The sequence below is a fragment of the Hemiscyllium ocellatum genome, chromosome 22, assembly GCF_020745735.1.
Source record: "Hemiscyllium ocellatum isolate sHemOce1 chromosome 22, sHemOce1.pat.X.cur, whole genome shotgun sequence".
NCBI lineage: Eukaryota > Metazoa > Chordata > Chondrichthyes > Orectolobiformes > Hemiscylliidae > Hemiscyllium > Hemiscyllium ocellatum.
In genome coordinates, this window is record NC_083422.1 from 48,797,932 (window position 1) to 48,813,778 (window position 15,847).

The 15,847-nt window shown below is 40.2% G+C and overlaps 1 protein-coding gene across 2 annotated transcripts in view; it reads right to left on the reverse strand.

The window, feature by feature from the left end:
- Positions 1–490: 490 nt before the first annotated feature.
- Positions 491–15,847, reverse strand: part of oga (O-GlcNAcase) — a 53,794-nt gene continuing 38,437 nt past the window's right edge. For both annotated transcript variants that reach the window (XM_060842193.1, XM_060842192.1), the window contains 4 exons: positions 15,252–15,340; positions 13,395–13,587; positions 9,270–9,429; positions 491–4,445 (listed from right to left, as the gene is read on the reverse strand). In XM_060842193.1, coding sequence (XP_060698176.1) covers positions 4,309–4,445; positions 9,270–9,429; positions 13,395–13,587; positions 15,252–15,340 — 579 coding nt within the window. In that variant the 3' untranslated portion in view covers positions 491–4,308. The remainder of the gene's footprint in view (positions 4,446–9,269; positions 9,430–13,394; positions 13,588–15,251; positions 15,341–15,847) is intronic.

The following is a 15,847-nucleotide window of genomic DNA, read 5'->3' on the forward strand; positions in this document are numbered from 1 at the left end:
TGTCACAGGTCAGTGGCAGACAGGGGCACATCTGGTAGACAATAGATAGTTCCAAACATACATGAGACTAGAAAAGGCTCCTGAGACTAGCAGACTATCTTCCAGAAACTGCCATGCTCCAAGAATCTAATCATGCTATGTAGACTACAAGAAGCCAGGTCTCACGTAGGAGGAGAAGTGGCTGGTATTCCATCCTTTTGAAAATAATCTTGAATATGTATATATGTTGGCTATGATACAATCTTGTTCATTTATGCTTTTAAGAATTTTGCTTCAGAGTCGCTTTCTCTACCCTCAGCCCGGGACGGAATAACTATCTACAACGATAATAGATCAGTGAGACTGTTCAATCCACTTATCAGGATTTGATTGACAAAAAGACCAGCTGCATATGTTTGGCTGTTCTTGTGTTAACACAAATATCGATTACTGCGCAAACAAGCCCTTCCAGCCTACACCCAAACATTAAAAGAAAAAGACACACAAAAGATCATCTTTTAAAAAAATTTATATGTACACAGTTCTTTCCATGTCTGGGCTTGTCCTCCACTGATGAGGGTTGGAAGCTTTGGCGAATGAGCACCAATTAACAGTTATCAAGATCTAGCAGCATGTCTGTGCTTTTTCAAAGAGGGGTGCAAAAGTTAGAGCAGAAGGGTGGCTAAGTTCCAACCAACTTACAGAAATAACTGAAGTATTGACAGCTATCATATTTATGATGCTAATGATCAGCATCAACATACTTGACAGAAAGTGGTCATTGCCATGTACCCTAAGTTCTATAGAACTAATATTTTGTCCCATTGCTATACAGTTCAAAATATTTTCACTAGCCACACAGCAGGTTTAGGTGAATAGAATCTGTAACTTCAGACTTTAAATGCAACTTTACGCATTTGTTTCATTTTATCTGGTCACAAAACACAAGAGTTTGATCCCTGGTAGAGGAAGAGGAAAAGCACTGAAACATGCAATGAGTACCACTACCCAGGACATGGATAGCAAATAAATAGGACCACCACCACTTGCAGATATCTTTCTCATATACCACCCTGACTAGGAAAATATCACGATCACTGGATCAAAGCCCTGGAACCTTTTAATAGCAGTGAAGTGGTTCAAAGTAACGATTTACTCCTAATTTCCCAGAAGAAATTAATTTGGAGAAATGTTTAACAAGGTGGTGTTCACATTTTACTTGATGCAACAAGAAGTTCTTGAATACACAGCAGGTTGATGTTTTAAAAAGAAAACTGATCTAGCAGCCAGACACCTTTATCCAACCTTTTAGATATTTTAGTTCAATTTTCAGCAATTTTCTTTCCACTCATGAAAATGACTCATTAGTTTCCACTCGGCAGAGCTTTTTATGCCAAATTTCCCCTTTCTGGATGTCCCACAGCCTTTCTACAGCAGCAATCCCTCAAAACAGTCAACGTACTGCCAATCAACTCCACCTAGATGCAATCGTTTTCACTCCTTGGTTTCTAGCACCATTACAGGACAACAAAAAAAAGCAGGCTAGCAGTGACCGTTTCAAGTAGGCAGTCAGGAAACAATAGTTAGAATACAGCTTCACATTTGTTGAAAATTTAGAGGCAGGGGAGAAATGAAACAAAAAAAAAGGTAGGCAAGATGTTAATCTGGTTTTATGAAACAGATTGTCAAACTGAATTAGTCCATAGATCGGTCTGGAAAATCAGATTTTTAAAATCTATCTGGGATCATGAATGGAACCTGAATATTCTGTGTTCCATATTTATCCAAGTAACAATATAATTTAAAAATTTGGATTCTAACATTGTGCTTTACTCAAATCAAAAGCCTTTATATATGATTAGAGGTGACCTAGGAGAGTGGTACATCGTGCAAAATTTGTTTTCAAAGCGATAGTTGGGGCTGGGTAGGAGAAGTGAGATTTTTGATCCCAAACATACTACTTGGTTTTAGAAGCTAAACAGAGTGGGGAAGTAAAGGAGTAGGACAGATTTGCAGTGTGTGCAAGTATAGGCTGTATGTTTGAAAAAAAAGTGAACGGAACTTAGGAATTTCAGCAATTTCTCATTCAATACAGTATTCAGGAAGTAAGCAACTGTGCCATTTGAACACGTTATCCCAGACAGAAAATTATAATAGAGGCTGCAGGAATCCTGGCATCAGCTCAGCAAAGATAGATAAATTTGCTTTTTCTATCTCCAGCAAGTGGAAACACTACAGATTAGGGGTTTGCATTAAGAGAACCAGAGGATGTGAGAAACCAAAGAGTGAAATTTTAACTTTGATTCACAGATTGAGTGTTTGCATGCCAAACGAACAAGAATGTTTGGGGAGGTGATGGCCTGGTGGTTTTATCGCGGGTCTATTAAGATTGCTCTCAGGGCTTGGGTTCAAATCCCACCATAACAGATGATGGAATTTTAATTCATTAAACAAAATCTGGAATTAAAACAGTTTAATGACCACCATGAAACTACTGCCAGAAAAACCAACCTGTTTCACTAACGTCCTTTTAGGGAAGGAAACTGCCATCCTCACTTGGTCTGCCAGACATATGACTCCAGACCCACAGCAATGTGGTTGACTCAAACTGCCCTCTGGACAATTAGGGATGGGCAATGAATGCTGATCTAGCCAGCAACACCATCTCATGTATGAATTTTTAAAAAGCTGCAGTTATCAGGGAATATTGGCCCTTCCTAGCCCAAGGAGACATTCAGCTTTTTCTCCTGATGTCAATGTGATGGGTGATATGTTCCCCACGACTTAATTATTGCCTCAAGTATATGAGTAAATATTTAGCGATGCAAGACAGATTCTACTTCTTGAAATATTGAGGGGTTTATAGAACGGAGAGACTGCTCCTATCAGATGACAAAAAGATTGGAGATGCACAAAGTATCAAGGACAAGGAGAGATACCTCATGCAGCACACAACAAACCAGGCTGTGAAAGCAGAGACTGCAACTGTGCATCATTTGCTTTCATCTACATCCAGAATCATCTTTGCAAAGTAAACAACTAAGACTAGGAATAGATATCCAAGAGTTTATGAGATTAGATTACCTACAATGTGGAAACAGGCCCTTCAGCCCAACCAGTCCACACCAACTCTCCAAAGAATAACCCACCTAGACCCATTTCCCTCTGACTAATGCACCTAACACCGTGGGCAATTTAGCATGGCCGATTCACCTGACCTGCACATCGTTGGATTGTGGAAGGAAACCCACACAGACACAAGGAGAATGTGCAAACTCCACAGAGACAGTTGTCCGAGGCTGAAATCGAACTTGACACCCTGGTGCTGTGAGGCAGCAGTGCTAACCACTGAGCCACTGTGCTTATTAAACTGCGGGGAGGAGAGAAACCGTCACACCCATCACTTTACATATAACCATCAATACCTAATAGTAATACAGCGGGAAGGTAAAATCTCACAGGACTGCTGCTGAGAACGAACTTGGGACATTTTGCCAAGTTAACACTGTCTGGCAAAACAAAGACTGAATTCCAACTTGAAAGTGGACTGCAGTCTTAACAGAAGCAAGAAACTTTCACACACTGAATGGTTTAGATGTACTGCTCAAATCAAGTTCGGATAAAGGATTTGCACCCAAATTATTAATCAGCCATTTACCTTTAAAGAGTTTGACTAAGCTGCTGTGCATTCCAAGCACTCTTGCAATTATTTCAGATTGTAAGCATTTACAGCCTATACCTTTATCCAGAAATAATTCTGCTTAAGAGCAAAATGAGAATACCTAAATATAAAAGCATCCTTAAAAGACAGACAAAATCCATTACTTCTCATAGGATATTAAAAAATGCAGAAAGCAGACCAGATAAAGTTCCAAAGCCTCCCACCCAACATTGAACTGAGCTCAATCATCACCGCAAACAGAAAACTCCACTTGCTCCTCTGTGGATGGTTAGTTATAAAATATGACCAGGTTTTGACATAGTAGTTTAAATGGCTGCACAGCAAGCTCACACGATCAGCTTGGGACTAGTGTCTGAAGTGAGAGAACCAGGCAACTTCCCTTCTGATACCAAACAATTGCTCATGTGAAGGCGAGGAATAGAAAAGGGTATAAACAGAACAAAGATGATAATGCTTTGTTACTGCATCAGTGGAGTTCCACCCAACTCACAAAGTGCCAACTAGATCAAGTTCACCTTATTACGTATTGCAAATTAAAAAAAGAAAATATAAAACATTATTAAACACAGGTTATTCAGCTTAAGGCTAAATTTAGATACATTTAATTATACACATCCTTTAATTACACTACGTTGCACAGGGTTCTGTTACAAGTTCCTTCCAAGAACTAACATCTCTTTTGGGAATCCTTCCATTTTGGCCAACTCTAAGAAGCCCAGCTTTCTGTAGAATTCCAGACCTCGTCGATCAGAGGGTTTTACTTCACAGAATGCTCCTCGGGACCCTAAAAAGAGAAAAAAAAAGAGTGAAGTAAGAGCATGGCTCATTGAGAGTGAATACAAACAACTTGCAGAGAAATGGATACTTCACATACCCGGGATTCAGCACTGGCCAATTCCCTTTTATCTGCTGTCCTTGCCAGACTCCAGTGAGCTATTTGACTAACCAATCTATTTGAAATAGTTTTCAGTCGCTCACAACAGCAGCTCATATGGCTTGGCGTCACATTTTGTTCAATAATCACTACTGCAGAGCATTTTGAAATGTTTCACTACGTAAAAAGATGGTATATGAATGTAAACTGTTATGTTGAAGGTACAAGTCATTGACATTCCCTTTCTACTACTTCTCTATAAAAAGACAAAGTGCAAAAATGACCAAGTTACCATTCCTCCCCTTCTCATTCAGAGCTAGGACCAGGGATTCACTAACTGTTGGAGCATCATATTCCATTGAGTCTCATGTCTCTTTTCAGCAAAGTTGAAGCTTTTCATCTTTCAGTCATTGGCACTGGAAAGGGAACACAATTTAGACAACAGAAGAGGGCACTGACAGGTTGGATCACAGCTGGCATGGAGATGCAATAGGAACTGTCAACCTGAGCTGAAACAACCTCAGAGCTGGCAGCGAGACTGACTGGTCAGGGTGAAGTCATGGGGAATGTGGCAGGAGAGAGGTCTCCATGACCCTTCACAGAATTAAAAATAGTGTAGTTCATAGATTAATTCAATTTGTTTACAATTAATACGGCACCGTATGTTAACATAGATAGCTTCTAGCATGTTCAAATGCAAGACACCAAATGTCCAATTAATAATCTTAAATTGGTTTCTGGTGTAATTAACAGTCAGAATTATTTAGTAAACATTAGATTTGCTTCTGCTAATGGGCAATGTTCGACATGGAGATCGGTGGTTTGCATGGGAACTACCTACAGGCTGCCTACAGTCGAAGTGATATGTTGTTTGATACAGCCTCCAGTTGCTAGGATTTTCAGCCTGGTACCTGATAACGCATTTGCGCGGAAACTCAAATCACATTATTCACTGGCAGGATCAGCAAACTTTTTTTAGAAAACTTGACGGCAGCATCCCGTTAAAGGAGATAACACGTGTTTACTGAAAAGTAACACCATCTGACTTCACCTGTTCAAATCTTCGAGGCACTGGCCCCTTCCATAGAAATCCAAGCTAGACTAAACACTTCAGTGCCAAAAACAGTGGCCAGCTTTTCATGAATTAGAGTAATATGCAATGAGAATGATTTCAGTGGTCACTGTCAGGTATAGATTTGAAATTCAGCATCACAGCATTAAGCTTCAACAAGGAACAGATGGCTAGGGCCCTATTCACATAGTTAAAAATAAAGATTGAACATGTAGTACATGAAACTGTTGAAGGTCTGTTGTGATGTAGTGGTAGTGCCACTGCTAATCCAAAAGACTGGGGTTCAAGCCCCACTGGTTCCAAAGGTATGTAACAATATGTCTAACCAGGCTAATTAGAAAATATCTACTACGTGGAACGGTCGGAATCCTAGCATGTATATTGATCAGGGAGCACAAACTCAAAACAGTTTTTATAAAAAACTGATTTCTCAACTAAGAAAAAAAAGGAAAGTAAGCTTGTTCCATTTCAACATTAACTGAGCAGAGGATGGAGTTTAAGCTGTGCAAAGGCAACTTTGATGGTGCTCTGGATTTAAGTATTGCAAATCTGCAAGCCTATTAGTAATAAGGGGTACACAATGTTAATTCCACTGACATCACACTTCTTGCGCCTAGCAGAAACCCCACAATAACGCCATTTATTTAAGCGTATATAGTGTCATTCAAACTGCCCTCAATCAAGTCAGTTGAGAAGTTTGAGGGAGTCTGAAGAAAATAGATTCGGAGAACAGCGATCATCTAGAGACTGCCATGACACTGTGGTCACGGGTGCAAATGTTAACAGTTTCTTCAAGTGGCATATTTGTGACTAAACTTACAAGATCAAAAGTGCATATTGACAGTACTGCTTTTGACATATCTATTTCATATGCTCTTCATGAAAAGGATGGAATCCTTCGCAACAGATGGAAAATTCATTTAAAACTGGCTAAAACTCACTCAACCATTTAGCCACTTCATGTTGTGCAAAGCCAGCCATATAGTTAAAGGTAGGCATAAAGGGACATCAATTGGGCACATCTTTGGCAACCCAAGCATGAGTTGATGCACTGAACCACAGGCCAAAGCCATCACCAGACAGGTTATCATCTTTACCCAAGTTCAATTAATACCTTAAACCTAACCTCTATCATCATAAAACAACACATTCATTCCAGATACCAATCAAGTTAAACCTCCTTTGAACTTCATTTAACACATTTATATCCTTCCTTAAAGGAAACAGCCAAAACTACGTACAGTGTTCAAGATGTGGCGTCACTAATGTGCTGTAGAATTAGTAATGTTCAGTTCTTCTTGGAAAAGAGCATACCATTAGCCTTCACAAAGTGAACATTTCACATTTTCCAATATTATACTCCATCTGTCAGATTTCTGCCAACTCACTTATATTAGTCTACAACCTCTATGCCCTCTTCACAGTTTCGTATTTTGTGAGATATCTGAACCCTACTTGTCACATTCCACCAATCAGTAAGTGGATTTATGCCTGCCAGTTTAAAATAATGCAAGTATTTCACACCTGTCACCATTTAGTTCTACTTTTACTTTGCACAGTAACATTTTATGTAGCATTTCAACAAATACCATTCAGAAATTCAACCATATAGTATATCAACAAGTTCTCCCTTATTAATACTACATGAGTATAGAACATAGAACAATACAGCGCAGAACAGGTCCTTCGGCCCTCGATGTTGTGCTGACCTGTGAACTAATTTAAGCCCTTCCCCCTATACTATCCCATCAACCATGTACTTATCCAAGGACTTTTTAAAATGGCCCTAATGTGGCTGAGTTAACTGCATTGGCAGGCAGGGCATTCCACACCCTTACCATTGAGTGAAGAATTTGCCTCTGACATCTGTCTTAGATCTATCACCCCTCAATTTGCAGCTATGCCCTGTCATACAAGCTGACGTCATCCTAGGAAAAAAACTCTCACCTGTCCACCTTATCTAATCTCTGATCATCTTCTATGTCTCTATTAAATCCCTTTTAGCCGCCTTCTCTCAGATGAGAAAGGAACCCAAACCCCTCAGCCTTTCCTCATAAGGCCATCCCTCCAGACCAGGCAACATCCTGGTAAATCTCCTCTGCACCTTTTCCAATGCTTTCACATCCTTACTGTAATGGGGCAACCAGAACTGTACGCAATATTTCAAGTGAGGCCACATTTTGTACAGTTCCAGCATGACATCACTGCTCCGGAACTCAATCCCTCTACCAATAAAACCTCACAACGTATGCTTTCTTAACACTACTATCAACCTGGGTGGCAACTTTCAGGGATCTATAGACCCCAAGATCCCTCTGCACATTAACACTACCAAGAGTCTTTCCACTGACCCAGTATTCTGCCTTCCTGTTATTCTTCCCAAAGTGAATCACCTCACATTTAGCTGCATTGAACTCCATTTGCCATCTCTCAGCCCAATTCTACAGTTTATCCAAGTCACCCTGCAACATTTTTCCACACTGTCCACTACCCTACCAACTTTAGTGTCATCTGCAAACTTACTAACCCATCCAACCTATGCTGCATCTAAGTCATTTATAAAAATGACAAACAGCAGTGGTCCCAAAACAGATCCCCTTGTGGCACACCACTAGTAACCGGACTCGAGGCTAAATATTTTCCATCAACCATCACTCGCTGCCTTCTTACAGAAAGCCAGTTTCTAGTCCAGACTGCTAAATCACCCTCAATCCCATGCCTCTGCATTTTCTCCAAAAGCCTACCATTTGGAACCTTATCAAAGGCTTTACTGAAGTCCACGTACACGACAACTGCCCTACCCTCATCCACATGGTCACCTTCTTAAAAAACTCAAATCAGGTTTGAGACACACAACCTGCCCTTGATGAAACCAGGTTGACTATCTCCAATCAAACTGTTGCTTGCTAAATGATTATAAATGCTTTCTCTTATAATCCTTCCCAAAGTCTTTCCTACAACAGACATAAGACTCACTGATTTATAATTATCTGGGTCATTTCTACTGCTCTTCTTGAACAAGAGCACAACATTTGCGATCCTCTGCTTGCAATTCAAGATAGAAAGGGGATGATTATATGGATGGATCCACAGAATATCTAGAAAAGAAGCTAACCACTTTTAATGCTTAAAACTGCACACAAGGCATCACTTCAAACTAATTCCCCTCTTCACCCTTCATAACCATCTTTCAATGTACACATTTTACAAATGGACACAGAACACACTGAAGAGAACATGCAATTCACCGTATGTACAGAGAACTCCACATTGTAGCTATTGTGTAGTTATCTTCATTCCTCCCATAATATCAAGGAAAAGCATCACTTCAACAACTTCCAGCTGCTTACTTTAGCTTCCTACCCCCAAACTTGAGACACAAAAAGAAATACCAAATTTCAAGTTTTTCTACATGATTGAAGTCCCTCAACCTGTGGGCAATACTAACAGGCAGGTACATTTCAACAAAATACACCAACCAATTATTTCAAGTAATTAGATGGTAATAAATTAGTGTGTGTGTATGGTCCAGAGGAGAAAAAATAAACAACATTTTGGCAGCTAACCATTTAATACATTCCACATTGTAGTGGGACACTTACTTTCAATAATGAGTAATCATCATGGTTGCCCCTCAGATGAGAAAAAGCATTTATACTTACCATTAGCTTTCAATGATGAAAGCAAGCAACCCATCATACTCTTAGCAACACTAGGATCTGTCACTTTCGAGTGCACGTCCACTTTAATTAATGAGGGGAAAGTGGCAAGGAAGCTTTCCGGTAGACCTTGCTGCTCTTCATGGAAGCTCAGCATCATTTTCTACATGGGAACCAAAAACCAGTTAGTTACAGGCATCCTCAATAATGGTGGTGTTAAGTGAAACACGTCAAAACATTAAAAGAACTGCTGACAATTAAAGATCCCATAGCACTACTCAGTCAGAGATATACAGCATGGAAACAGACCCTTCAGTCCAACACATCCATGCCGACCAGATATCCCAACCCAATCTAGTCCCACCTGCCAGCACCCAGCCCATATCCCGCCAAACTCAAATGAGAAAGTCGGCACTCTTTCACTCTCCTGGTCAACACTAAACTGTGAGCACCAGAAACAGATCTGGTCAGCTCAAAGGCACTCGGGAAACAGTATTGAATGCAAAAATCTTGTAAGGTTTTCACATTAAACTGTAACTGCACAGTATTCATTCTAAGTATGCAATGAGTTTTAGGGAAGGGTGTTAGTGGCCAGTATTTTAAAAGGTACAAAAGCTGTTGAATAGAAAAATTTGTTTATCACTGGCAGCCTCCTTGCTTGAAACACACAGAGCAACCTCAATTACCTGACTGACACAGGTGGGGAGTATTTTGTTCATATAATTAAATGTTTGGATAACTGATCTGATGGCTGCAGGGAGCGGGTGGGAGACCAAGTTGCAGTATCCCCGGTGGATGGTGATGGTACGTGTTCCCCTTGCAACAGGCTCGCAGTGTCCCAGATTTGGCTTTTCTTGCTTGGTAAGTTCTCTTATTTAAGCTTTTATTTAATATGTAGCTATTATGTTACAACAGAGGATCTTCTTTCAAATAGAGTATTATACATCAAGTGATACAATGCAAGGTGGAGCAGGAGATTTTTACGCTAGCAGGTCTCAGGCTTTGTCGTTGACACAGTTTACCAAAGCCTCAGGATCTTGCTCGAATAATTGAGGTTGCTCTGTAATGGGTGATCAATAAGAGTGGAGCCAGTTTATGGCTTTTAAAAGAAGAACTAGTCGAGAAATGGTGAATTTAAAGTAGCTTGGATTACAGTCAATAACACCAAAAACAGTTACTTAAGATTACAGCACAACGTTGAATGACATCAAAGCTTAGCGCGTTGAGAAGATTTGTAGCTCAGGTTGAGGTTTTGGATGTAGATTTGCTCGCTAAACTGGAAGGTTCGTTTCCAGACATTTCGTTACCCTACTAGGTAACATCTTCAGCGGGCCTCGGCAACGCAATGCTGAAAATTCCTGTTTTCTATTTATATGTTTGGGTTTCTTTGGGTTGGTGATATCATTTCCTGTGATGTTATTTCCTGTAGTGAAGTCACTTCCTGTTCCTTTTCTCAGGGGGGTGATAGATGGGGTTTAACATGCACAAACAGGCAGAAAACTAGCCACCAGGATACATGAACACCAACTAGCCACAAAAAGGCATGACCCTTTCTCACTGGTGTCCTCACATACGGATGAGGAAGGACACCACTTCGACTGGGACAACACATCCATACTAGAAAAAGCCAAACAAAGCCACGCATGAGAATTCCTAGAAGCATGGCATTCCAACTGGAACTCTTAACAAACAAACAACCCCATCTACCACCCCTGGGAGAAGGAACAGGAAGTGACTTCACCAACCCAAAGAAACCCAAACATATAAATAGAAACATCAAGGGCTGAAGGGCCTGTATTGCGCTGTATTTTTCTATGTTTTCTATGAAAGCAGGAATTCTCAGCATTGCTTCACTTGAGGCTCCCTGAAGATGTTACCTAGTAGGGTAACAAAACATTAGGAAATAAACCTTCCAGCTCAGCGAGCAAACCTACATCCAAGACATCAAAGCTATACAGAAATAACCAAAGCAAGCACCCAACATGCCCCGACCAAAATGTATCCCTCATTGACATCACAAGCATTATTGGTCATGATCAACTGACCAACACATTTTCTACATTATAACAGTGACTACACTTCAAACGTACTTCACTGGCTGTAAACCACACAGACGCCGATTGGTTATGAGAAGCACGATAATAAATGCAAGTCTTTTTTCTGAAGATATTATGGTCAAGTCCTTTAAATAGCTCTGATAGAGATAATCAAAGGACTATTAAATATAATATAAATGAAGCAGTGACATCTCACAACTGGCCCGATGAGGTGTGTTTGGGAGCCTTACATAATGCATCTTTAAATCAGAAACCGCATGAAGTGAAAGAAAAAGCATAGTGTCAAGATAGGTAGACCAGATGGGCTATACGCCAGAGCTCTGAAGGAGAAAGTGGAGGATAGTGTAAAAGCATCAGTGGTGATCTTTCAGGAATCACTAAAATCAGGGAGGGTTCCAGAGGACTGGAAAATAGCTATATGTGCCACTTGTTTTTTTTTTGGGGGGGGGGGGGGGGGGGGAAGAAAGGTGCCAGAGGACAGGAGGCCAGTAAGCCTGACCTCAAATGATGGTAAGATTTTAGTCCATTATTAAGGATGAAATTGCAGAGTAACTATAAGTATTCGTAAAATAGGGCTGAATCAACACAGCTGCGTCAAGGGGTGTTCATGCCTGACAAATCTATTAGACAAAGAAGAGCCACTTGACGTGATCAAATTGGATTGCCTGAAAGCCTTTGGACAAGGTGTTCCACAGCAAGTTGCTAAAAAGGATAAGAAGCGTTGTGTTAGAGGTAAGGTACTAGCATTCGTAGGGAATTGACTGACTGACATAAGGCAAGAAACAGGATAAAAGGGTCTTTTTCAGGACGGCAGCCAGTAACTAATGGAGTTCCACAGAGGTCCATGTTAGGACTACAACTATTCACATTACAGGGGCAACCTTGATTATTTGAAAGACATGCACAGGGCGTATTTTGTTCAGATGATCGAACGTTCGGATTAACCACATCGGGATCTTGAGATCCTGTCGGATAATTGAGGTTGTACTGTATACATTAATGATTTGGATGAATGAACTGGCGGGCATAGTTGCCATGTTCGCAAATGACACACAGATAGGTGAAGGGGCAGGTTAGTGTCAAGGAAGCAGGGAAGCTGCGAAAGGACTGGACAGGTTGGGAGTGGGCAAAGAGGTGGCAGATGGAATACTTTGTGGGAAAGTGTTTGGTTATGTATTACTTTCAAATGGAGAAAGGCTTCTACAGTTTGAAGGGCAAAGGGACTCGAGAGGCGTACTTCAGGATTCTCTCAAAGTTAACATGCAAGTTCAGTTGGTGGTTAGGGAAGGCAAGTGCAATGGTGACATTAATTTCAAAAGAACAAGAATACAAGAATCAAGATGTGCTGCTGAGGCTGTTTAAGGCTCTGCTCGGACCACATTTGGAATATTGGGAACGCTTTACCACAAGAAGAATGTGCCATGGCAGTGGTTGGTGATTGGGAGGAAGCAGAATAGGTTTATAGAAATGGACCAGGGCAAAGGACTTGTCAAAGAAGGAGTGGTTCAGGACTCTGCATCTGTACACAATGGTGTTTAGAAGACTAAGGGGGAAATCGGATTGTAAGTTTACAGAATACAGGGAGGGGGCCTGGACAGAGCGGATGTGGAAATGTTTCTTCTAGTAGGAGAAACTAGGAAAACACAGAGCAAGGGGACGATCCTTTACAACTGAGAGAAGGAGGAATTTCTTCAACCACTGGGTGCTGAACATTGCTGCAGGAGGGTATGGAGGTCAAATCATTTAGTGTATTTAAATCAAAAATAGGTAGGTTCTTGATTAGTCAGGGGATCTAGGATTACAGGAGAATGAGGATGAGAAACAGATCAGCCACGATCAAATGGCAGAACAGACTCGATGAGTAGTCTAATTCTGTTACTCTGTCTTACGGTCTTGCAAGCCTCCAGATAGAGGCTGATATAAAATAGGCTTAATTTAGAAATTTGCTGGATATAAAATGCCCAGTGTATTTTCTTGAACCAGAATTGAGAGAATAGAATTCCTTAAGATACTCTTACTATAACTCACGGAATTCACAGTAAACATGAATCCAGTTACTCAGAGATAGTACCTGTTCTTCGGAAAGATTCTGACTGGCTTCTGGTTTAACATATTTCTCCCGCATAGCGGGTATCCAGGAGACTTTGCATTTTTTACAAAATGGTTTCACATCCACAGTTCCAAGGGCATAACCACATATACTGCCTTCATCCTCTAAAACGAAGCAATAATCCGGGCTCAATGTCAGAAGGCCTCCCACCAAACTACAAAGACAGCAAAAAACAGCACTTTACACCAAAAGCAATACAAGCAGAGCATGAAACCACACCAAACTTCACTTTAGCTTTAAGCCACAGAACAAGGGATCCACTGTAAATGGTGCAGAAACATTTATGGTACAGTCTCTCAGTAGGACACCAAATTCTAACATATAATTTCAACAGGTCATGCAAATACTTTGAATTTTGCCATTGATGGCTACACTGAGCATATTAATCTCATTGACTGTGATGCACATGGGAGGCCAAACACTTGGCAGCCTTTGCACACATTCTGGATATTAATGAATTGCAGAAATCCTGGCTGGTTTTTCCTTTGTCTATTAAGGGAAATAGACACCAATCATATTGTCGTTTAAACTAGCTGGGAAAAACCTTTTTAAAAGTATTAAAAGTGGTTACCTCTACAATATTAGGTAACATTTTAAATTTGTTTTAAGGATAGACAGTAGTGGTTATGTAACCAGATTGATCACCCTTAAGCTAGGGATTCAGTACAAAAGGAAAATTCTGGTAATTCATGAATTAATATCAGAAAATGACAACTAGTTTGCATGTAAAAGGAAATTCCTGATGCTGCCAGGTATTTTCCACCACTGACTCCAACCCAAATTTACAAGATTAATTCCATGTTCTCATGAAAATAAGAGTTGACAATAAATAATACCAAAGCAATTTGAAGAATTGGATACACAGTACAAAAGCATTTTAATAGGAAAAGCAAGATTTCAATCTGAACTCTATGCTGCATGGAATAATATGCACATTTTTAGTTTGTATAGAATGCAGTGGAGGGGGCAATTAACAGCTGTGTGAGCAGGAGGATGCAGAATTAGAGTGCGCAGAGTTAGTTTACAATAGCTCCAGGACTAAGACACTTCAGTTATGACTAGAAATTGGGACAGTTTTCTCCTGTTCAAAGAAAACAAAGAAGATTTGATCAAAATTTTCAAAATCATGATGGTCTAGACGGAGTGGTTAGGGAGAAGCTGCTTCCACTTAAGACTAGAGGGCACAGATTTGAAACATTTTGCAAAAACAAAAAAAAGGTGAGAAAAATATTATTCACACAGCAATTGGCTAAGCTAAGGGATGCACTGCTTGAAAATGCTGGAAACAGATTCATTCATGGCTTTCAAATGGGCATTAGATAAGCACCTGAACTGAAGAACATTTGCAGAACTACAATAACAGAGCCTCCACAGACACGTAGGCCAAATTAACTCCTTCGATGCTATAATCGATTTTATCATTGTATAATTTCGACTTTACGGGGCACCAGATAGCCCCAAACAGTCCCCATTCATCTTATCTCAGGAATGCAGCTTTTTGCCCCTTAGTTGGCAGTAAGGTTGCAATAAGGCCTCACATTGATTAGAATCCAAATTTATCAGTAATCTATATACCAATGCTCAGATAAGTGAGGTCTTGCTGATGTTTTCCATTAATTTGCTGATGATTGATAGGTGAATTAGGCAGTAATGGGCCAGATTGTATTTGTCCTGATGGGACAAATTGTTGGGATGGGAGAAACAGAACTAGATGCTTGCAGAATCAAAATACAAAAGACTATGAGGAGGAGAGGTAGTAACCATCCACCCACCTACCCCGACCATACATACATGCACACGCACACAGACTGCACTCACCTGTCCCCTACAATATCTGGCTGATAAGACATTGAGTCACCATCCATTTCATCATCATACATCTCCTTACAGATCTTGTACACAGAAGCCTGTGGATAAAGGTAAACCTGTTAAGAGAGGATACTTTTACATTCCTGAAGCATATGACTACAGTGGCAGTATCCCTGATTAATTGCAAAAATGTTAGCATGCAGATGCAGTAAGTGATTCAGAAAGGTAACATTTATTAGGAGAATTCAATACAAAAGTACAAGATTATACTTCAGTTACACAGGGCACTGGTAAGACCACATCTAGAACTCTATGTATAATATTGATCATTTTATTTAAAGGAAGAACATAAATGCATTGAATGCAGCTCAGAATAGGTTTTCTAATCTGATCCCTAGAATAGCCAGGTCGTCTTTAGGGAATGTATTGGAAGTTTATCCGGGACGGGCAGGAATGTGGATTTCAGGTTACTATAAGCTTAAGTAACAAAAAAGATTTAAGTGGCCCACTCTTTTTATACATATATCTAACTAAAACAAAAATTTACATTTCATTTGTATAATAGATCAGGAGAAACCCAAAGGCATTAAGCATAATCTCATTGG